Source organism: Pleuronectes platessa, chromosome 5, assembly GCF_947347685.1.
Source record: "Pleuronectes platessa chromosome 5, fPlePla1.1, whole genome shotgun sequence".
In the NCBI taxonomy this organism is placed as follows: Eukaryota; Metazoa; Chordata; class Actinopteri; order Pleuronectiformes; family Pleuronectidae; genus Pleuronectes; species Pleuronectes platessa.
The window spans coordinates 4,246,151-4,264,559 of record NC_070630.1 but is presented as its reverse complement, the minus strand read 5'-3'; the positions used below and the strand labels follow the sequence as shown (position 1 = coordinate 4,264,559).

Sequence of the window (18,409 nt, the reverse complement as noted above, 5' to 3'; positions counted from 1 at the left end):
TCCGGCAGCAAATGGTGGGAATAAACCAAGTGTCGTTGTGGGTATTGAATTAACAAGGTTTATGTGCACATGGACTCCACGCTGACGGCAGATACCTCATGCAAGATTAAAGAGGATTTCCATGTGGTTGTGATAGCTGCTCTGCTTGCTTCATTAAACTATTGAATCACTCCACATGTGTTGCCCTCTCCTTCGGCTATTTTACATTTCTGCCTGCTTGTAGGAAGCAGCCTGCTCTGTGGCCATTTGTATGATATATTCTGCCCAGTGGACCCAAGGAGCGGATTTAGCATGCATTGGAAAATGTGTCACATTTTTCACCCTGTTTTCCTACACACCCGCTGCAGATAAACGCAGTGACTGGAACATTAGATTTTCAAATTGTTTTACAAAGTGAGAGACTAGTATTAGAATGTTTTACCTTCTGTATTCAACCACCAGTTTCAGTCAAAAGGTCAAATCAGGGGTGACTAAAGAAAAGTGATTTTATTAATATGAATACTGCTCTACTGTCTCACATTTTATCTTCTGTGAATATTTATCCAGCCAACATTTAATATGATACATTTGATATTTTATAGATTATTCATAAACGTAATAAAAAACCTTAAACTGCTGACCTGCATCTAAAACGGTTTTCAAGCTAATTGTATTAAAACTAACTCTCCAGATACTGAGAGTCAAAGAAACAACAGCATCCTACTACTATTACTACTACTAATAACATTACTATAACGACTACTACTACTACTACTAATAATAATAATAATAATAACATTCCTATTAAGACTAATACTATTACTACTACTACCAATAATAACAGTATCATTACTATTACGACTACTACTACTACTACTACTACTACTACTAATAATAATAATAATAACATTACTATTACGACGACGACTACTACTACTACTACTACTAATAATAATAATAATAATAACATTACTATTACGACGACTACTACTACTACTACTACTACTACTACTAATAATAATAATAATAATAATAACATTCCTGTTACGACTACTACTACTACTACTACTACTACTACTACTACTACTAATAATAATAATAATAATAGTAACATTACTATTATGACTACTACTACAACTACAACTACTAATAATAATAATAATAACATTACTATTACGACGACTACTACTACTACTACTACTACTACTACTACTAATAATAATAATAATAATAATAATAATAATAGAGCATTTCTTAAATTTGTAACTCATTTTAAATTAAAATCCATTTTCTTAAATAAATGTGTAACTAGTTTTAAAAATTCCCCTCTGAAACTGCATTTTCAAAATTAATAAATATATTTATGAATTAATTAATGTGTTTTTTCAAAATTAGGTCTATTTAATTGTGGATCAACATTTTGTTATAACAATTGATTTATAATTATTGAATCATCTTTTGAATCATACATTAACATATACAATCATGGTATTATTTGTATTTGCTTTTTTATTTATGAAACAATACATTTTTTTTCAATCAAATTAATGTTAAATATATTATTTTATTGTAAATAGACATTTTATACAATTTCCTTGACCCGTGTGAGCTTCCATAGTTCCTGCTGTGACAAACCGGAATCTGATTGGTTCATCTCCAACCATGTGACCGGATTGGCCCAATGGTGCGGGACCCAAACAGGAAGAGAAGTGACACAACGTGAAAGTCGAAGCGGAGCTAAACGCTGCAAATCTTTAAAACACACCATTAAACACGTGTTTATCTTCTTCACGCTGTCCCAGCATGATGAGGGTTTAGTGGTTTTTACATTTCGGGACCAGCAGCGGAGTCTCACGATGTTTCAGGCCGCAGCTAAGACACTTTCTTCGGCTTCGACCTCCTCAGTTTCTCGGGGAATCTCGTCAAGTCTTCGACATTATTGTGAGAAGAGGCTGAGAGTTTCTGAGGCTCTTTCAGGAGCTGATCTGGGAACGAATGTTAAAGTGCAGGTGACGTCTGCTTGTATTACGTTATGTTCTCTATCTGTTTAACTGTCTGTCTGTTTGTTTATATGTATGTCATCCAACTGTCTGTCTGTCTGTCTGTCTGTCTAACTGTCTATCTGTCTATCTGTCTGTCTGTCTGTCTGTCTGTCTGTCTGTCTAACTGTCTATCTGTCTAACTGTCTGTCTGTCTGTCTGTCTAACTGTCTGTCTATCTGTTTGTTTGTATATCTGTCTGTCTAACTGTCCATCTGTCTAACTGTCCATCTGTCTAACTGTCCATCTGTCTAACTGTCTGTCTGTCTAACTGTCTATCTGTCTATCTGTCTGTCTATCTGTTTGTTTTTATATCTGTCTATCTAACTGTCCATCTGTCCATCTGTCTAACTGTCTGTCTATCTGTCTGTCTGTCTGTCTGTCTAACTGTCTGTCTATCTGTTTGTTTGTATATCTATCTATCTAACTGTCCATCTGTCCATCTGTCTAACTGTATCTCTGTCTCTCTGCCTGTCTGTCTGTCTATCTATCTATTACATCACCTTACTAATTCCTGTCATCTCTTAGTTCTGTTTAATTGACCCTTTTCTTTTTATTGGATTCTAGTGCTACTGATATCAAATGTAAATATTAATATTTTTAATCATTAAATCCCATTTATTTAAATAGCTTCATGTCCTGAAACACTGACCAATGCTGAATGTATTATCACCAGTTTCTAACACTGTCTTTGAAGCTATTACAAGTGTTTTGAAAAAAACTTACCAGCCAGGACAGGTAGAGGAGTTAGAGTGAAGAATGGATTCCACTCAAAGTGAAACTGTAAACAGAGTCTGCAGAATCTGGACAATGATTCAAAACACAAGTCAAAGTCCAACAAGGAACAGAAACTCACACTGGAGCTTTTGGGATTGTCCTCACAGCTCCCTGATTTAAACTCAGCTGAATAGAAAGACCAAAAAAAGCTTTTTCAAACTGTGATATAAATATGAAAAGAGGCAAATTTACACGTGTAACTCACATTTAATTTATTGAGAAAGAATGAAAAGTGAAATTTGTTTATTGCGTGCAAACAAAAAGAAGATATTTCTGTATAAAGTTATTTTAATATCTCTTTTTTTAGGGGTGGGTTCGCTCTGTCAGACCCCAGAAGACAAATCTCTTTCTCCATGTGAATGACGGGAGCTCGTTGCAGTCATTGCAGGTTGTCGCAGGTTCAGAGCTGAATGATCCGTAAGATTTTATTTCTACACACACATATGAAGGATCCACATATCACGTATGTCTCATATCTGACTGTCTGTAATTCCCCTTTTCCTCTCATACACAGGTCGTTGACATTTGGCAGCGCTGTTGAAGTCACAGGGATTCTTAAGAAGAGTCCGAGTCAAACACAGCCGGTGGAACTGGAGGCTGAGCAAATCCACGTGGTTGGAAAATGTAATCCACTGGTACGGAAAATAATTTCCTCAAACATCCCACATGCAAACTCTCATCAGCAGCATATTCACTCACTTAATACTGTTGTTTTATCTTTCAGGATTTCCCCTTTAAAATCAAAGACAGACACAGCCTCGAGTATATCCGTCAGTTTCCTCATCTCAGGTGTAGAACAAACGCCTTCAGCTCCCTGTTGAGAATACGAAGTGAGGCCACGGCAGCAATTCACTCATATTTCAAGGTCAGTGGAAGAGACGAGGTCGGTGGAAGAGTTATTAGCCTAAATGGAGAGCACGAACATTCTTCTATTTCTTTATTTTTGGTTTCAGGAGAATGGCTTTTTGCAAATTCACACTCCAATCATCACCTCGAATGACTGCGAAGGGGCCGGGGAGCTCTTTCAGGTTGAGGTGAGAATTAGAGATAAAGTTTAACTTGCTGCAAAACGCAACGGAAAAGGATTTAATGATATTGTTCTAATCTTCACAGCCATCGGGCCCAGAGCACGAGGAGGATGAGAACTACTTCTCCGTCCCGGCCTTCCTGACGGTGTCCGGTCAGCTTCACTTGGAAGTGATGTCAGGGTGAGATTAAGTATAATAAATGTATTTACTAGAGATAATCTGCATATTTTTTACTCTATGTTCTGCCCATACACTGTTTATAAAGATGGAATAAATGAACTAAAGTGAAGCTGAGTTATTTGGATGGTCTCCTAGTGGCTGCCTGCAGTATAGAGCCCCTTTTCCACTGGTCAAAAACCACCAGCTAATATCTTGCTTTGGTCCATAATGGGAATGGATACGATCGACATTCACCCCCCCGATCAAATGACTCTACAGTAGACACATGTTTTTTAGGACACAATCTTCTACCGGCTTGGGAAAGAAGTAATTTTTTAGTGGTTTTACCCGAGTATATAAACATCTGCATATACCTGCTGTCTGTGTAAAAGAGGTTTGTTAACGCTGGCACCAAACGATATTTAAAGATCAAGATGGCAGCGCTCCGGTATCCAGGAAGTGTTTGACTTCATCCATCTTTATGTGCAGACTTTGGTTCTTCCTCAGAGACACATGCACACACACTGGAGTGCCTTCGTAATTATGCCTTGTCACTCATACTCCTGCAGAGCTTTTTCTAGAGTGTACACATTTGGGCCAACGTTTCGTGCAGAGAACTCCCAGAGCAGGCGCCATCTGGCCGAGTTCTACATGGTGGAGGCGGAGGTCTCCTTCACACAGTCCTTGGAGGATCTCACCAAGGTACAGCATGTCATTGACCTCAAATACAGTTTTGCTCTGATATGGATTACAGTAGCACAAAGAGGTTTCTTCCCCCCTCCACACACACAGCTTTTGTGACTTTTCAAGCTGCCCTTGTGCACAGTTGCCCAGGAGAGCTTTAATTATTAAACTGGGTCCACTCCTTAGGTCATGGAGGGCATGTTCAGGTCGGCCACGGAGCATGTGTTGGCTCGCTGTGCAGAGGATGTGGATTTGTTTCACAAGCATGTGACTCCTGGACACAGGGTGAGTGCCGGCGCTGAAGGACGCTTGTTTAACTCGGGCACATAACCCGGCTCCTCATACCGACCAGCTCCAACATCACCTGACTTCATTATCGTCTCCGCTTACATTGTTTTTCCTGTCGCATCCATGCAATCAAAGGGCACAGTAGAGGCCATGATGAAGAGGAGGTTCCCCGTGTGAGTCTCCAGTTTTCTGAACATGCCACAGAAAAGAAATCAGAATGAAGAGAAATGCTTAAAGGGACTTGAATTAATGACACCATCTCAATTTCAGGATTACCTACAGTGAGGCTATAGACATCCTGAACAGCAGCTCTGAGACATTTGTCTTCCCCACAACCGTGAGTGCTGATCCTTCTATCTTCTATCTGTGTGTTTGTTACCAACACTCTCCCTCCACACTGACCCGAGCGCTTCTCTCCTGCAGTGGGGATGTGACCTTCAGACGGAACACGAGAAATACCTGGTGAAACATTGCGGCAACACTCCGGTCTTTGTCACTGATTATCCGTACGATCTTAAGCCGTTTTATGCAAGAGACAACCTGGACGGCCCCAAGCACACAGTGAGACACTGTTAAAAAATTCCCGAGCGAGTCAATAATGTACCTGCTCAGTTATTTCCTTGTAATGTCGCTGCTGTTTTGCATATCTGAGGTTACAGGGAGTGTTGTTTGTGTGTGTTTGTGTGTGTGTGTGTGTGTGTGTGTGTGTGTGTGTGTGTGTGTGTGTGTGTGTGTGTGTGTGTGTGTGTGTGTGTGTGTGTGTGTGTGTGTGTGTGTGTGTGTGTGTGTGTGCGCAGGCGGCCGCAGTGGACCTCCTTGTGCCAGGGGTGGGTGAGCTGTGTGGGGGCTCGCTGAGAGAGGAGAGGCTGGACCTGCTGAGCGCTCGGCTGGAAGCGTAAGAGCACATATATCCACCCGTGCTATTATACATCTGGAATATAGTTGTCAGTTTGTTCTTAGGTGCCTGAAATTAATTGTCCAAACCTTCTTCTTTTTTTTTTTACAGGGTTGGTTTAGAAGAAACCTACAGCTGGTAAAAGACTCATACTAATATTGACGTGAACAGCATTTTAAAAGCATCATCCCAACAGACCAGCAGAGCTCTAATGATATTTTATTTATCTGCAGGTATCTGGATCTGAGGCGTTTCGGCTCGGTCCCTCACGGCGGCTTCGGCCTCGGGTTCGATCGATTTTTACAATGTGTCCTCGGTGTCGACAACATAAAAGACGTGATTCCTTTCCCTCGGTTTTCCCATTCCTGTCCCCTATAAAACTATTAAACTACTGTTCCAGCCTAGCAAATACTTTAAGTGTGTAAAGTCTGTTTTTGTGGTAAACGTTGAATAAATATGATATTTAACGTTGTACATTTTTTAGGTAGTTTGTGTTTGTGAATATGAAAATACATCGGAATATTTTGAATTAAGTGATATCCTTTGTATCTGAAATTGGGCTTAAAAAATAGTAGAAGAAAATTATGAGTTTTTTTCATATTGAAGTGACGAACTGTGTTAATATAACTTATTACAAAGTTGTTTGTTTAAAGTTGGTCCAACATTTTTTCTCTTTTAAAAAGGCCTTAACATAATCTAATGCAATTGAAATCTCTTAATTTATGACTTCAACAAAACAATCTCTGATAACAAATACAGTTCATCTACTTATGTTTTCATGTCTTTTGCAAGGGTCTTGTCACATCGAGATGGTTTCAAGATGAAAACGTGCAGATCAGACAATCTCTATAGTTATTATAATGAAAGTCAAATGATTCATGTTTAAAGACAGATTTTTGCTCCTTCGTGAATGTTCTGGTTTTAAACTCATGAGCAGAAAATGGCAAAACATTTTACAAATCTGAGGAATAACATTAAACTTGATTATTACGCCTCAGCATCATGCTCGTACACTGCATAAGAAAGCTAATGATTCATTTACATTGAAATGTTATCATATTGCTTTTGATAAAAGTCATGTTGTTATCGTTCTATCACAAAACCCTAAACTCATTTACCTTTTCAACTTCCATATTTTATAATTTAAGGAGAATGTTGGTTTTCAGAGTAACTGTCAGGTCCTTTCCACCAGGTGGTGCTTTCCCCCCCCCCTTGAGCCTACAGCTGCAAACACATGACCCCTTTACTCAGTCCAGCTGTTGACTATTGATTCAATATTCATTTACAAACAACAGGAGGAGGAGGGGAAAAATGAATAAATACCCTCTGTTAATTATGGTTGATGTAATTGATTGTAGGATTTGGCACGAGCCCACAGCACGTGTTTGGATTAAATCAGATCGGTGTCAGGCTTTGGGAAAAAAATGAAACAGAACCACGTCAACAGCAGTTCTGTGTCGAGTCCACCGACCCCCCCCCCCCCCCCACCAGCCCCGTTAGTCAAACTCTTGGAGCCACTCTGTGACGCGCACTTCTCCATCCTGTTCATCCAAGCGCGGCCCATCCCTCTTTCTTTGCACCGTGGGCGTGGTGTGAGTTGGGAAAACAAACTGCAGACACCCTGTGATACTTCCTCAGCCCGCATCAGTTGAGTTGGCCCGCGGCTCCTCGTCAGCTGGCCGTGCGTAATTCATCCAAGCGTCCTCCTGGCGGGGGGTTCTTTACGCGCGGTACCACCAGGAGCGTCCCCCCGGTCTCTGCGTCTCCCAGCCAGCACCACGCGATTGTTTCCTCTCTCTTTTTTTTTATCCTCTTGTGAGTGTGACATCAAATGGGGGGAGCGGGCTGCACCAGAGGGAGCCGGACGCCGACAGCAGCAGCACTTTGAACGGGCTCGAACCTCCGGGAGGAGCCCGACATGTACTGAGCGACGCAGGGCGGTTGCAGCGCACGAGGAAACGGCAGATTGTGAGAAAACATGAGCGGCGGGGAGATCATCTTCCAGGGCTGGCTGAGGAAGTCACCGCCGGAGAAGAAGCTGCGGAGATATGTGAGTGAAACGCACTTTCGCTTTGTTTGTTTGTTACGAGTGTGTGTGTGTGTGTGTGTGTGTGTGTTTGTGTGTGTGTGTGTGTGTGTGCGAGAGGGGGCTGGAGGTGTGACCCGGTTCGTCTGAGGGTGTCATGATGTTCGAAGTCCAGATGTGGCAGGTGCATCCCACTCACATCTGGACCTCCGCTCTTTCTTTCAGAGGAGGAAACTTCACATTGTGCTCCATCAACCAATAACAGCCTGGATCCTGATACTATAGATTGTATTTATATTTATAAAAAAGCAGTTTGCCACATTTCACCCACTTGTAAGGGGGGGGGGGGGGGGGGGGTCCTATGTTCCCCAGGTCCTCCTCCTCCTGGTGGTAAGCCTGTGTAATACCCAGCAGCTGCCCATCATTTTGCTCTCAGACACACTCAAACTGCCATATTTTTTCTTTATCCGATGGACATGAGGTAACGTCTATAATCAAGGCATTGCTCAGTGGGACCAGTTTGCCAACATCCCAACAACAGTGGGAGCTGCAGCAGCACTTGAGTGCCTTGGATAAAGCTCCACACACATTTAAGCCAAAGCTGCTCCTCTCCCCGGGTGCCGGGCAGCCTGCAAATCAGATAATAGGATTTATGGAGGCAGATACAACCATGAGACCATCTCCTGTAAATACAGCTGTCCACTGTTTATGCGTGGTGTTGCATTACCAGGGCTCTCCATGTTCCTACTAGCTGACTTTGCCATGATGTCACCTCTTGTGTGTTTCATCTGGAAATCCATCCTTGAATGTCTTCAACACACACACACATACACACACACCTCGCCCCCCCCCCCCCCCCCCCCCACCCCTGCTTTTGTCCTGTCATTTCCTCATTGTCTTCCACTTAAAGCTGGTTAATGTTTACATAGAGAGAGACCACCGTGGCCAGTATGGAACAGCAGCTGCAGCGGTGCAGGGGGAAAAACTTGCTTTTGTTCATAGCACTACTGTATAAACAACAGGAGAGAGAGAGAGAGAGAGAGAGAGAGAGAGAGAGAGAGAGAGAGAGAGAGAGAGAGAGAGAGAGAGAGAGAGAGAGAGCATCTGACCGGGCATAATGGAGCTATAACATAATGGCCTTCCTCAGGCAAGAGAGCAGGGAGCAGCCTCCCAGCTCTTCTCAACCTGCATCTCACCCTGAGCAATAACCTATAAACAACCACACACACACACACACACACAACCACACACACACACACACACACACACAAACACAGTGTCATGAGATGGAGTGTCCAGAACAGGCCGACTTGTGAATGCGATAATCGGCCCATCTGAAATTCCTTCCACTTAAAGTCAGGCCGCGGACAATCGGGGCCATTTACTCGGCAGATTCGCTGTCATCTGACATAGTTGACGTCCTGATGCAGACGGATATTTTCAGATACTACTCTCTCACATACCCGCTGACATTCCAGCCCGAAGGTGTACCGTGCTCCTCAATAAACACGTCTGCGAGTTTTGATCGGTCATAACGTTGGAATGAGCGGACGAGGTGGAAGGTGCACATGTTTGTGGAGCTGCAACACAACAGTCCCTGGCTGTTCCAGGAGATTATTATATGCAACACATGAAAAGCTGTTTTTTTTTTAATCCTTAACACCACATTCTCTGTCAATATTCCACCGCCTCCTGAACATGAAGTCTCTCCCTGAGTATAGTTCCCAAGTTAATCAGTAGTGGTATCGTTATACTCCTTCCACGGAGGGTTGTCTGAACTTGTGGCACATTGCTGCTCGGGTTGAACGTGTAGTAGTTAGGATAGAGTGAAAACTGGTACTACCACCGCAGCCCTGCCATGCAAATCATATGCAAAGTCAGGGAAGACAAACACTTGTGACAGTTGAAGCCGGGAAGCGGCAGCTGGTGACGACAGGAGACGACATGTCCACGCTCTACAGTAACAAGCACCACTCGTCCCGGTGAAATGTTTTCTGTTTACAAAATGCGATTAACTGGAGTGACTCACTTTCTTTTCTTGCAGCAGCTCAAACACATGATGAACATAAACTTTCTGTGCCCCCCTTCCCAGCCTCCCTCCCTCCCTCCCTCCCTCCCCTCTCTCCCACCCACCCACTCAGCCAACCCACTGAACATGTGATAGCTCCACTATGTGTGTAGTCTCGCTGCAGCTCCCCGAGGAAAACAGTCGCGCAGCTAAAGTGAATCACTCGGCAGGAGTTTGGTTCTTCTCCTGGCGGGGGGGGGGAGCGGTTGCGGCTCCAGAGGTGGGCATGTGTTGTAAGAGCAGGTGGGAGGGGTCTATAGCGTGGCTGCTGTTTTTTTTGAACAATGTCCAGAATAAGCAGAGGGAACATGAAAACAACTGAGTAATCCAGCACTCACCCACAGCCTCTTGCGCAGATCTGTTAAAGTTGTTTTACTCATCACTCGTCATCCGTCAGGGGTCAGAACACATGCCTCCTCCTGTCTGCTGCATCAACCAGAGCCGGATCAGTCGGACAGTGTTCTTTTTATCACACATCGTGAAGGTTGTTGGTCCATTTAATGTGGAGATGAGAAGTTTTACTGTGTTTTTTAATACCCAGCGACAAGGAGGTTGTGTTTTTGTCCGTATGTGAATCTGGATGGAAGGATGCATGGGGGTCTGGATTCAGGGAGCAAAGGGTGTTTGTTTTTCAATGTTTTTGTTGAATTCCAACAGAATAATTTGTGGATCTTGTTGAAATACAAATCGGGCATGTTGAGCGGACTGATATCTATGAGTGTGAGCACTTTGCTTCAGATCCAAAGAGAAAACACAGATTTAAATGTGGTGTCAGGGGGTTGGTGGGCCCTTGGCGGAGCTGTGTGCCATCTGAGTTGTTTCTGTTCACCTGTTCCAGGGCAGGAGACGACACATGAAAATAATAAACTTGCTAAATTTGGTGCAAAGTGTTTTAAAGGTTCAGTGTGTAGAATTTAGTGACATCTATTGGTGAAGATGCACGTTGCAGCTGACACCCCTCTCCTCACCCTCCTCTTCCAAACATGACAGAGAACCTGTGGCAGCCTTCAGTTTATCATAAAAACTCAAAAGGCTTTAGTTTTTCCAGTTTGGGCGTCTGTAAAAAAACATGGCGGCCTCCGTAGAGAGGGCCTGCTACAGATGTAAATATAAAGTATTTAAATATAAAGGACTCATTCCAGGGTAAAGAAAACAACAATACGTACATTAAGATGAAACACGCCAGTGAAGACATCACTAGGATTATGCCATATTAAATTTGTCCCAGTAGAATACAATAACACACTGAGGAACTATAATTTAAAGTTAAGCTTTAACCTATAATGAACCTGGGTGAGGAAACTGTGCCAGTTACACCTCTGTGTGGCTTCCAGTGTTGATTAATGCTTAATAATAAGTCTTCTACGTGAGTCATGTACGTATGAACACACGTTATGAATCATACATGCGACCGTGTCACACTGTAAACAATTCAATGGCTCTAACTCAGATCGGGATCAGGCTACTGTCGGCTTTTAACCCTCCCACTCGTCCGCCGTGGTATCTGGCATCACAAACGTGTCTGTTCACATACAGTAGAGCTTTGCCACATTCCAGACAGATCGCATCGGCAAGGTGATAGCTGCTCCGCCATGTCGCCCACTCCGAGTGGAGGAGAGGAGCTTTTCAAGCAGGCATAGCAGCAGCCGCCTGTGTCCCGCTGTCAGCTGCCGGGTCCTGTGTTGTTTTGCAGAGGGGCTTTGGGAAGTCCTTGCCCTCAGAGGTCAACTGAGAACGCCTCCCAGTTCCTGCTTTGACAGACACCCGGCGCTCAGACACTCATTTTCCTTGTTCCACTTTATCTGTGGAGCCTCGTAGCGAGCGGCCTTTTCCCCAGTAGCTACAGAACGGAGGGGGGGGGGGTATATGTGACGGCAGTATCAACGTCAGATTAGTTTACTATCGTTAGACGTGAGCACGCAAAGGGAATCTTGTGATCGACTGGAGGCTGCAGCCTGCGAGGATCGTCACTGTTGATTAACTCTTAGCTTCACTCTGATTTAATGGATTCTTCTTCTTTACTGTAAATGTGTCACAAAACAATATATTTCAAAAATATGCTGCTTTACCTCAAAGCTTAATTTCTATCAATTTAAATTCTTAAGAGACCAACTTCTCAGTTATCTCGTGAGAGGAGCACCAACAGTCTTTTTGATGTTGATAACACACTAACACGTAGAAGTCACACAATGAGTCTCTCGTCCGTCCTCTCACGTTCACTGGGAAACGTCCCTTAGTGGCCTCGTCTGAACCTTTGTCACAATATCCTGTCCTTTGCCATGAACTCTGCCTTCGCCGGTGTGTGTTTTCTGTCCACAACTTAATTATTGCACCAATAGCAGATGCCAGACTTCCTCTGGATGGTACCTACAGGAAGTGTGGTGGCTGAGCTCCCCTGACAGGGAAGGGAATTAAATTGGTCTGCGAGTATATAAATGCATTTCCATCTATCAAGACTCTATCAGCTGAGCTTAAAATAGTGTTGTTCACAAGGAAATTAGATCCCATTGATTTTTCTTTTTGTTTTATGCCTCCGCGCCGTGCAGGGACAGTGGCTGCCGGAGGCACCATGTCCTTTGGGTTGTCTGTCTGGGTGTCTGGGCGTCTGTATGTCCGTCCCTCCAGTTCTCCATGTTGGAATACCTTGATGGAATATCTTCAAAATGTCAAACGTTCACTCTGACTCGAGGAGGAACTGATCAGAGGTTGTTGGTCAAACGTCAAGGACCTGATGTCTGTCCCCTTCTCGTGAACATGAACACATCAAGAACAACTTGAGGGGATTTCATCACAACAGGCAACGACAACCAGTGTTAAAGGAGGGAAGAGGGAAAACTTGTCTGTGGTCAAAGGTCAAGGTCACTCTGACTCAACAACACAATCAATACACTAGTTATGACGTTTCATACAGACGACCAATAGGATCAAATGAAGTGATGACATGTTTCAGTCTAAAAGGTCAAAGTCAACGTCACTGTGATGTCACACTGTGGTTTTCTGACTAATGACACCAGAACTGAAGAATGAGCATTCTTCCTATTTGGTCAGATTCTAAAAAAGGTTAAACTTATCATCAGTTTCCATCTTGAAAATGTTCCATCAGGAAGAACATGTGAGTTTAGCTTCTGTGTCTCAGTCTGTAGCTTCTTTGTTGAAACATCCATGTTTGAAGAATTGTTTGTTTTCATATCTACAACCGTGTTTTATCAGAATCAACAATATTGACCAAGTTGCTGAACACATACTGAAACAGGTCCGGGGGCTGATATAGATATCAGAATCAAACATTTCCAATACAGATATATTGGTTTATATATTGGGGCTTGGTATTTAAACTTTATTATAAATATCTATAAATAATAAGAAAGCACAAAAACAACCAAATAAATAGAACTTGAATTAAGACGATAAACATAAATCTTTTTACCTAAAAAATACAAACATAAAGAGTTATCTTTTCTACATTGATTATTCCGTAGAATAAAGGTCTTCATAGTTTTAAAAGGCTCATAGCAGCTCATACTACTTCAAATATATTTATATGATTAATATGATTATAAAATACATAAGTAAATAGAGATTATACCACGTAAAATTTAAAATTTCTACTGATCTAAGTAGACATCAGTGAAGGAAAAACTATATTGTGCTCAGAGATAAACAAAGAGAATCTACACGCTGTGGATTGTTGTTAGTTTGTCTATAATAAAATGGCCACTGATCACAGATGCAGTATTGTCTTGGAGTGTCTTCTGCTTTGTCCATGAAGGACATGTACTTTCTGAAGTGCTGATTATATCCAAACATGGAATCACGTACAGGAATCATCCAACATGTCATATGACTGTCGCCAGGTCGCCCCTCTGACGCAAGTGGACTCTGTCATGGTGACGTGTGTCCGTGGAAAAGCCTCTCGGCTTCCTGCTTGGCAGCAATTATAAAGACATGTAACAAATAAAAGCTAAAAAAAAAACTTAAATGCCAGTTCTGACATCTGAGGATTTAAGGGATGTACAGTACTTGCTTTTGATCCTGTGTTTGGAAACCGGGAAGGTTCACCGGCAACTAGCACCTTTTCCTTTATGGCATTTATTTGCCCAGGGATGTTTGACTGAGCTCAGTCGCTGCTTTTGACCGACACCCTTCATTACGCTAGAAACACCTGAGCAGAGGTCTCTCTCTCGCTCTCTCTCTCTCTCTCTCTCTCTCTCTCTCTCTCTCTCTCTCTCTCTCTCTCTCTCTCTCTCTCCTTCCGGGCATTTCAAACTCCTGGAAAGAATTAAATCATCATTTAAAAATTGTACACTTTTGTGTTTCTACTTTTGTGTATTGTTTTCTAATTAAAGTTCAGATAAACATACTTTAATCAAGTGATTGAAACACTGCAGATGACATCACCGGACATAAATGTTGGTTGTAATAACCGTAACACGACAGGAAGAACTTTTTTATTACCTCAGTACAGTTTATTTGTAGCTCATGATTTTTTATACATGTCCTCAGAGGCAGAAGCTTACACTCAAGTTAAATTTGTCTTATGTGAGTTAACACAGGGTCAGAGACACAATGAAAAGTGTTGGTCGGGAAGAAGAAATCTAAAACAATAAAAAAAATCTAATATCATATTATAAACATTAATGTGAGGATGTAGAAGAGTAGAACCAGAGTGAAATCCATAGGTATTGCACATGGGATGTAAAATTGATATTCAGGCAACTAAACAAACAGTACAAGCAGATCTGCAGTGAATATTTAAATTGAATTATGAGGTAATAATTAATCATCCCCCCCCCCCCTCCCCCCTTCCTTCCTGGAACCTGTTTGGTTTTCTTTGACTTACACGGACATACAAATACATTTCTGTGTCATGTTCTACATTTTTGTGGAAGTTGACTTTCACTGTAACCCTGATAACTGTTAATAAGCTGATATTAGCCTGTTTCCACTTCTTGTAAAACACCGACACTACTTACTGATAGTTTATCTGAGTTGGAAATGTGAAGCGTTGAGTCAGATACAGGTAGTTAAAAACTAGTGACAGTCACGCAACAGGTTGTTGCAGTAATTCATCATTTGAGGCGGAGAGACGGTGGAAAAAAAAAATCTTTTATTCATGATGTTTTCAAACCACCTCACAAGTGGGCATGAAGCTGATGAAAGGGAATCACATCTCAGAAACACCACAAACAATCCTACACATCTCCCCAGTGCTTATTATAGAAACACAGAAGGAAACAGGAAGTAGATAATCTGCACCGTGTTGTACAAATAAATACATCTGATGTTTTATGGAAATTTATATCGATTTCTTCTCCCAGAAACTAAAGAAAATATAAACAATAATATAATGCAATATTAAGCAAAGTGTTAAAAACCTTTACCTGTACTTTGTATCAACACTGCTTCATTTGGCCATTTGTGTTCTTCTGAAGATCCAGACAGAGATGAGTCATTTCTCTTCAGATGAAGGAACTGACATTTTCCTACAACTGAAACTCAGATAAGAATAAACTCTGAGTAATGTATAAATACAGACGGAACAAGGTGAGAAGATGTGAACCCAGATCAGCAGAGGCTGAAGTGTCTGAAGTCTCCACGTGACTCTTCAGATGCAGCGGTGGAGGCACAATAACAGACGTTTTGTAATCTGGATGTTAGAATCAGATCTTCTGAATTTCTCCAAGAATCCGTATGATGCAATAGGGAATTCTGGTTTTACCAAAGGAATTCCATTTACACCACAGGGTTAATCCAGGAGAACTGGAATTGAACTGATTCTTTATCACGACTGAAACAGTTATGGAAATATCGATTTGCATATTCAGAGATTTGCAAAGTCTCTTTGAGGCAAAGGTGGAGATTTACACTCAAGCCAGTTTAAGACCTTGAAGGGATTTTCCGTCATGGGAATTTTTGTTTTTTGAACGTGTCATCATTGAGGAAACAGATGAGTTCTTAGTAATTTAATCAACACCAGGAGAGAGATGTCGGGATAGATACACTCATGATTGATTGATCGTCAGAAACTCAACGTCTCCTGGTGCTGAACGTAGCGTTGGGCAATAATAAACAATAAAGAAACAAAAAACTAAAACTATATCAAGGTAAAACTAAATCATATCAGTCAAAATCGATACTATCTCAATAAACAACACATTATTATCGCTTTAAGGTTTAGAATATGAAATGTTAGTTAGTTAAACTTCATAAATCTGAGCATTTAGACGTTACCTGACAAAACCTGCTGTAGCACGATGTGTTTTAAATGCATTTGCTGTAGATGTGAGATTTCCAGATGCAGCATCAGCATCAGACTGTGATGGTGCACACAGCTGAGTGAGGAGAGACACCTCCACTCCTCCAGAGCCGCTGTGACTTTAGAGCTGGAGTGAAGGTGCAACAAATCACGGTGCTCAGGTCAGCTTCCCCTCTTGAATGTGAATGTTCCCTCCCCCCCCTTGGTATATCTGCCCTTGTGCATCTGAATCCACCTTGGGGGGGGAGAATCGGAGAGACCAGGAGGAGCTGCACGCTCCGCTCCCCAGATGTGTACGAGCAGCAGCAGATGGCAGCGGCAGGGGAAGTGACACAAAGACTTCTGATTGAATATAATGCTCCCCATTAGTCCCAGTGTAAGGGGGGGGGCTCACTCCAAAGACGCTCAGCCCTCTGCTGATACCGGGGACGTGGCAAGAGATTACTCACGTGCCTCGTGATGGAAGCGTTCGACTGCAAATTGAGGCTGATTCTATTCACTGGGAGCTTTTCGAGGGGCCTGTGTGTTATTGCAGGATATGCGGCGGATTCTGCCGAGCGTTGCCCCCGTGAAGAGAGCGAGCCGAGGAACCGGAGGCTCCACGTGCAGCTTTTCATCAGCACCTGTAGGATGGAGCTGTTCCATCTCGCTCACGTTGTGGCTTTGTGCACGGAATCATATATTCGCTGTAAAGTCGTTGAAGCTGAATCCCATCAGGTTGCAAATGGGTTTCAGAGCTGACGTCTTTGGACCCTGTGTGTGTCTGTGCTCTGTGGCTAATCTCCCACCTTCTTCTGTTAGCACACCAGGATGCACAGGCCTGTTCTGGTCTTATCTGCATGCCTTCTGTCTTACAGCCGCCCGGCCCTTCGAGGTCAGTGTTTGGACTTTTCGAGGGGGAAACACGAGCGGTTTGATTTAAATTGCCTTGATGCTCTATAACGCCTGTAGCCTCAGACGCTCTGTTCAACATCTCTTCATGTGTTTACTTCTCTGGGCACCAGGACGGGACTGAGCCACGTCCCGACCCCGGGGGGGAGCATCTGGATCTCTTCATGCGCTCCAGACAGATAAACGGGCCCCCGGGTTTTTGCTGAGGATACAAAATGGCCACACGTTGTTGGCACGGCCGCTCTCCTGGTTTGTTTGTGACCTGAAGTTGTTGGAAGGGCTCCAGAGATGTGCATTATAAACTCTGTCCGGGGGCAGCTGTCTGCTCATCGTCTTACTCAGAGCGGACATGTGGAGCGTTGTGTAAACTGTTGGACTTCCAAGAATCGTCTCTGTGCGCTCTCACGTCCATTTGTGTGGTTTGTTTTAACTCACTGCTGCAGGAACCGCCGTGTCTACCACAGAATGTACTTCTATTTTCCAAAAAGTACTTTATATGAGGTGCTGCGCTGCAAATATTTGAATTGCTTTGAACTTTGAGGCAAATTGAAACTATAAAAACTGCACAAACTGCTGCTCAGACCTGCCATGTCTCCTTAGAGTCAATTCATTTCATATACTTTGAGAAATCAGTCCCTTAAATACGAATTTTCTCATCAAAATGCATGAATTATGTCAACATTTTGATCATAAACAAACCCTATTTTGCAAAGTTAAAGAAAAAGTGATTTAGTCAGTTCTTTATTTGGCCCATGTCCCACGCTTCCACTGAGTTTCATGAAAATCCATTCAGGATTTCTTTGCGTAATCCTACTGACAAACAAACAAACAAACAAACAAACAGATGGAGGTAACAATATACAGTAGCCTACACATCTCCATGTTCTCATGCTCCACACGTAACAACCCTCAGGTTCACACGCTCTCATTGAAAGACAAGTTCTGAATGACTGAATATTAAAAGGTGCTTTTGTGCTTTGTAACTTTCCAGCCAATTATTCCTCACATGTAACCGGACTGCATTCCATCGCCGGCTGAATCTCCCCGTCTGTTCCCGTAATGCGGGCTGACGTGTGACCCGCTATTGATTAACACCAGATAATCAGGGCTCTGTCATCATTGTCAGTCCGGCTTTGCCCCCCCCCCCCCCCCCCCTCACCAGCACGTTAACCCGGAATCAGTGTCCGTGCAAGTCGGCTCGTACAATCGTGGCCATTATGGCAGGTCCCACCTTTTTTTTAATTCATGCATCGCAAAGCGGATCCACGGCCGCTCCTGCTGTCGGGAGGAGTTTTCTGGGAAGATGAAATTCGAGCCTG

The 18,409-nt window shown here is 42.8% G+C and overlaps 2 protein-coding genes across 3 annotated transcripts in view; both read left to right on the top strand.

Moving 5' to 3' along the window:
• The first annotated feature begins 1,653 nt into the window (after positions 1 to 1,653).
• On the top strand, positions 1,654 to 6,323 carry nars2 (asparaginyl-tRNA synthetase 2, mitochondrial). Its single transcript, XM_053423109.1, has 14 exons — positions 1,654 to 1,988; positions 3,103 to 3,212; positions 3,310 to 3,430; positions 3,520 to 3,660; positions 3,749 to 3,829; positions 3,909 to 4,003; positions 4,552 to 4,684; positions 4,853 to 4,951; positions 5,090 to 5,127; positions 5,225 to 5,291; positions 5,378 to 5,515; positions 5,752 to 5,849; positions 5,961 to 5,987; positions 6,083 to 6,323. The coding sequence occupies exons 1-14, from the start codon at positions 1,836 to 1,838 to the stop codon at positions 6,225 to 6,227; spliced, it is 1,446 nt and encodes a 481-aa protein (XP_053279084.1). The 5' UTR covers positions 1,654 to 1,835; the 3' UTR covers positions 6,228 to 6,323.
• Positions 6,324 to 7,451: 1,128 nt separating this feature from the next.
• The window catches only part of gab2 (GRB2-associated binding protein 2), a 35,084-nt gene continuing 24,126 nt past the window's right edge, over positions 7,452 to 18,409 (top strand). For both annotated transcript variants that reach the window (XM_053423108.1, XM_053423107.1), the window contains exon 1: positions 7,452 to 7,899. In XM_053423108.1, coding sequence (XP_053279083.1) covers positions 7,828 to 7,899 — 72 coding nt within the window. In that variant the 5' untranslated portion in view covers positions 7,452 to 7,827. The remainder of the gene's footprint in view (positions 7,900 to 18,409) is intronic.

Coding starts and splice junctions, on each gene's coding strand:
- nars2 (XM_053423109.1), top strand. CDS start 1,836: ATGTTTCAGGCCGCAGCTAAGACACTTTCTTCGGCTTCGACCTCCTCA. Junction 5,516..5,751: donor TGGACGGCCCCAAGCACACA/GTGAGACACTGT, acceptor GTGTGTGCGCAG/GCGGCCGCAGTGGACCTCCT. Junction 5,988..6,082: donor TTAGAAGAAACCTACAGCTG/GTAAAAGACTCA, acceptor ATTTATCTGCAG/GTATCTGGATCTGAGGCGTT.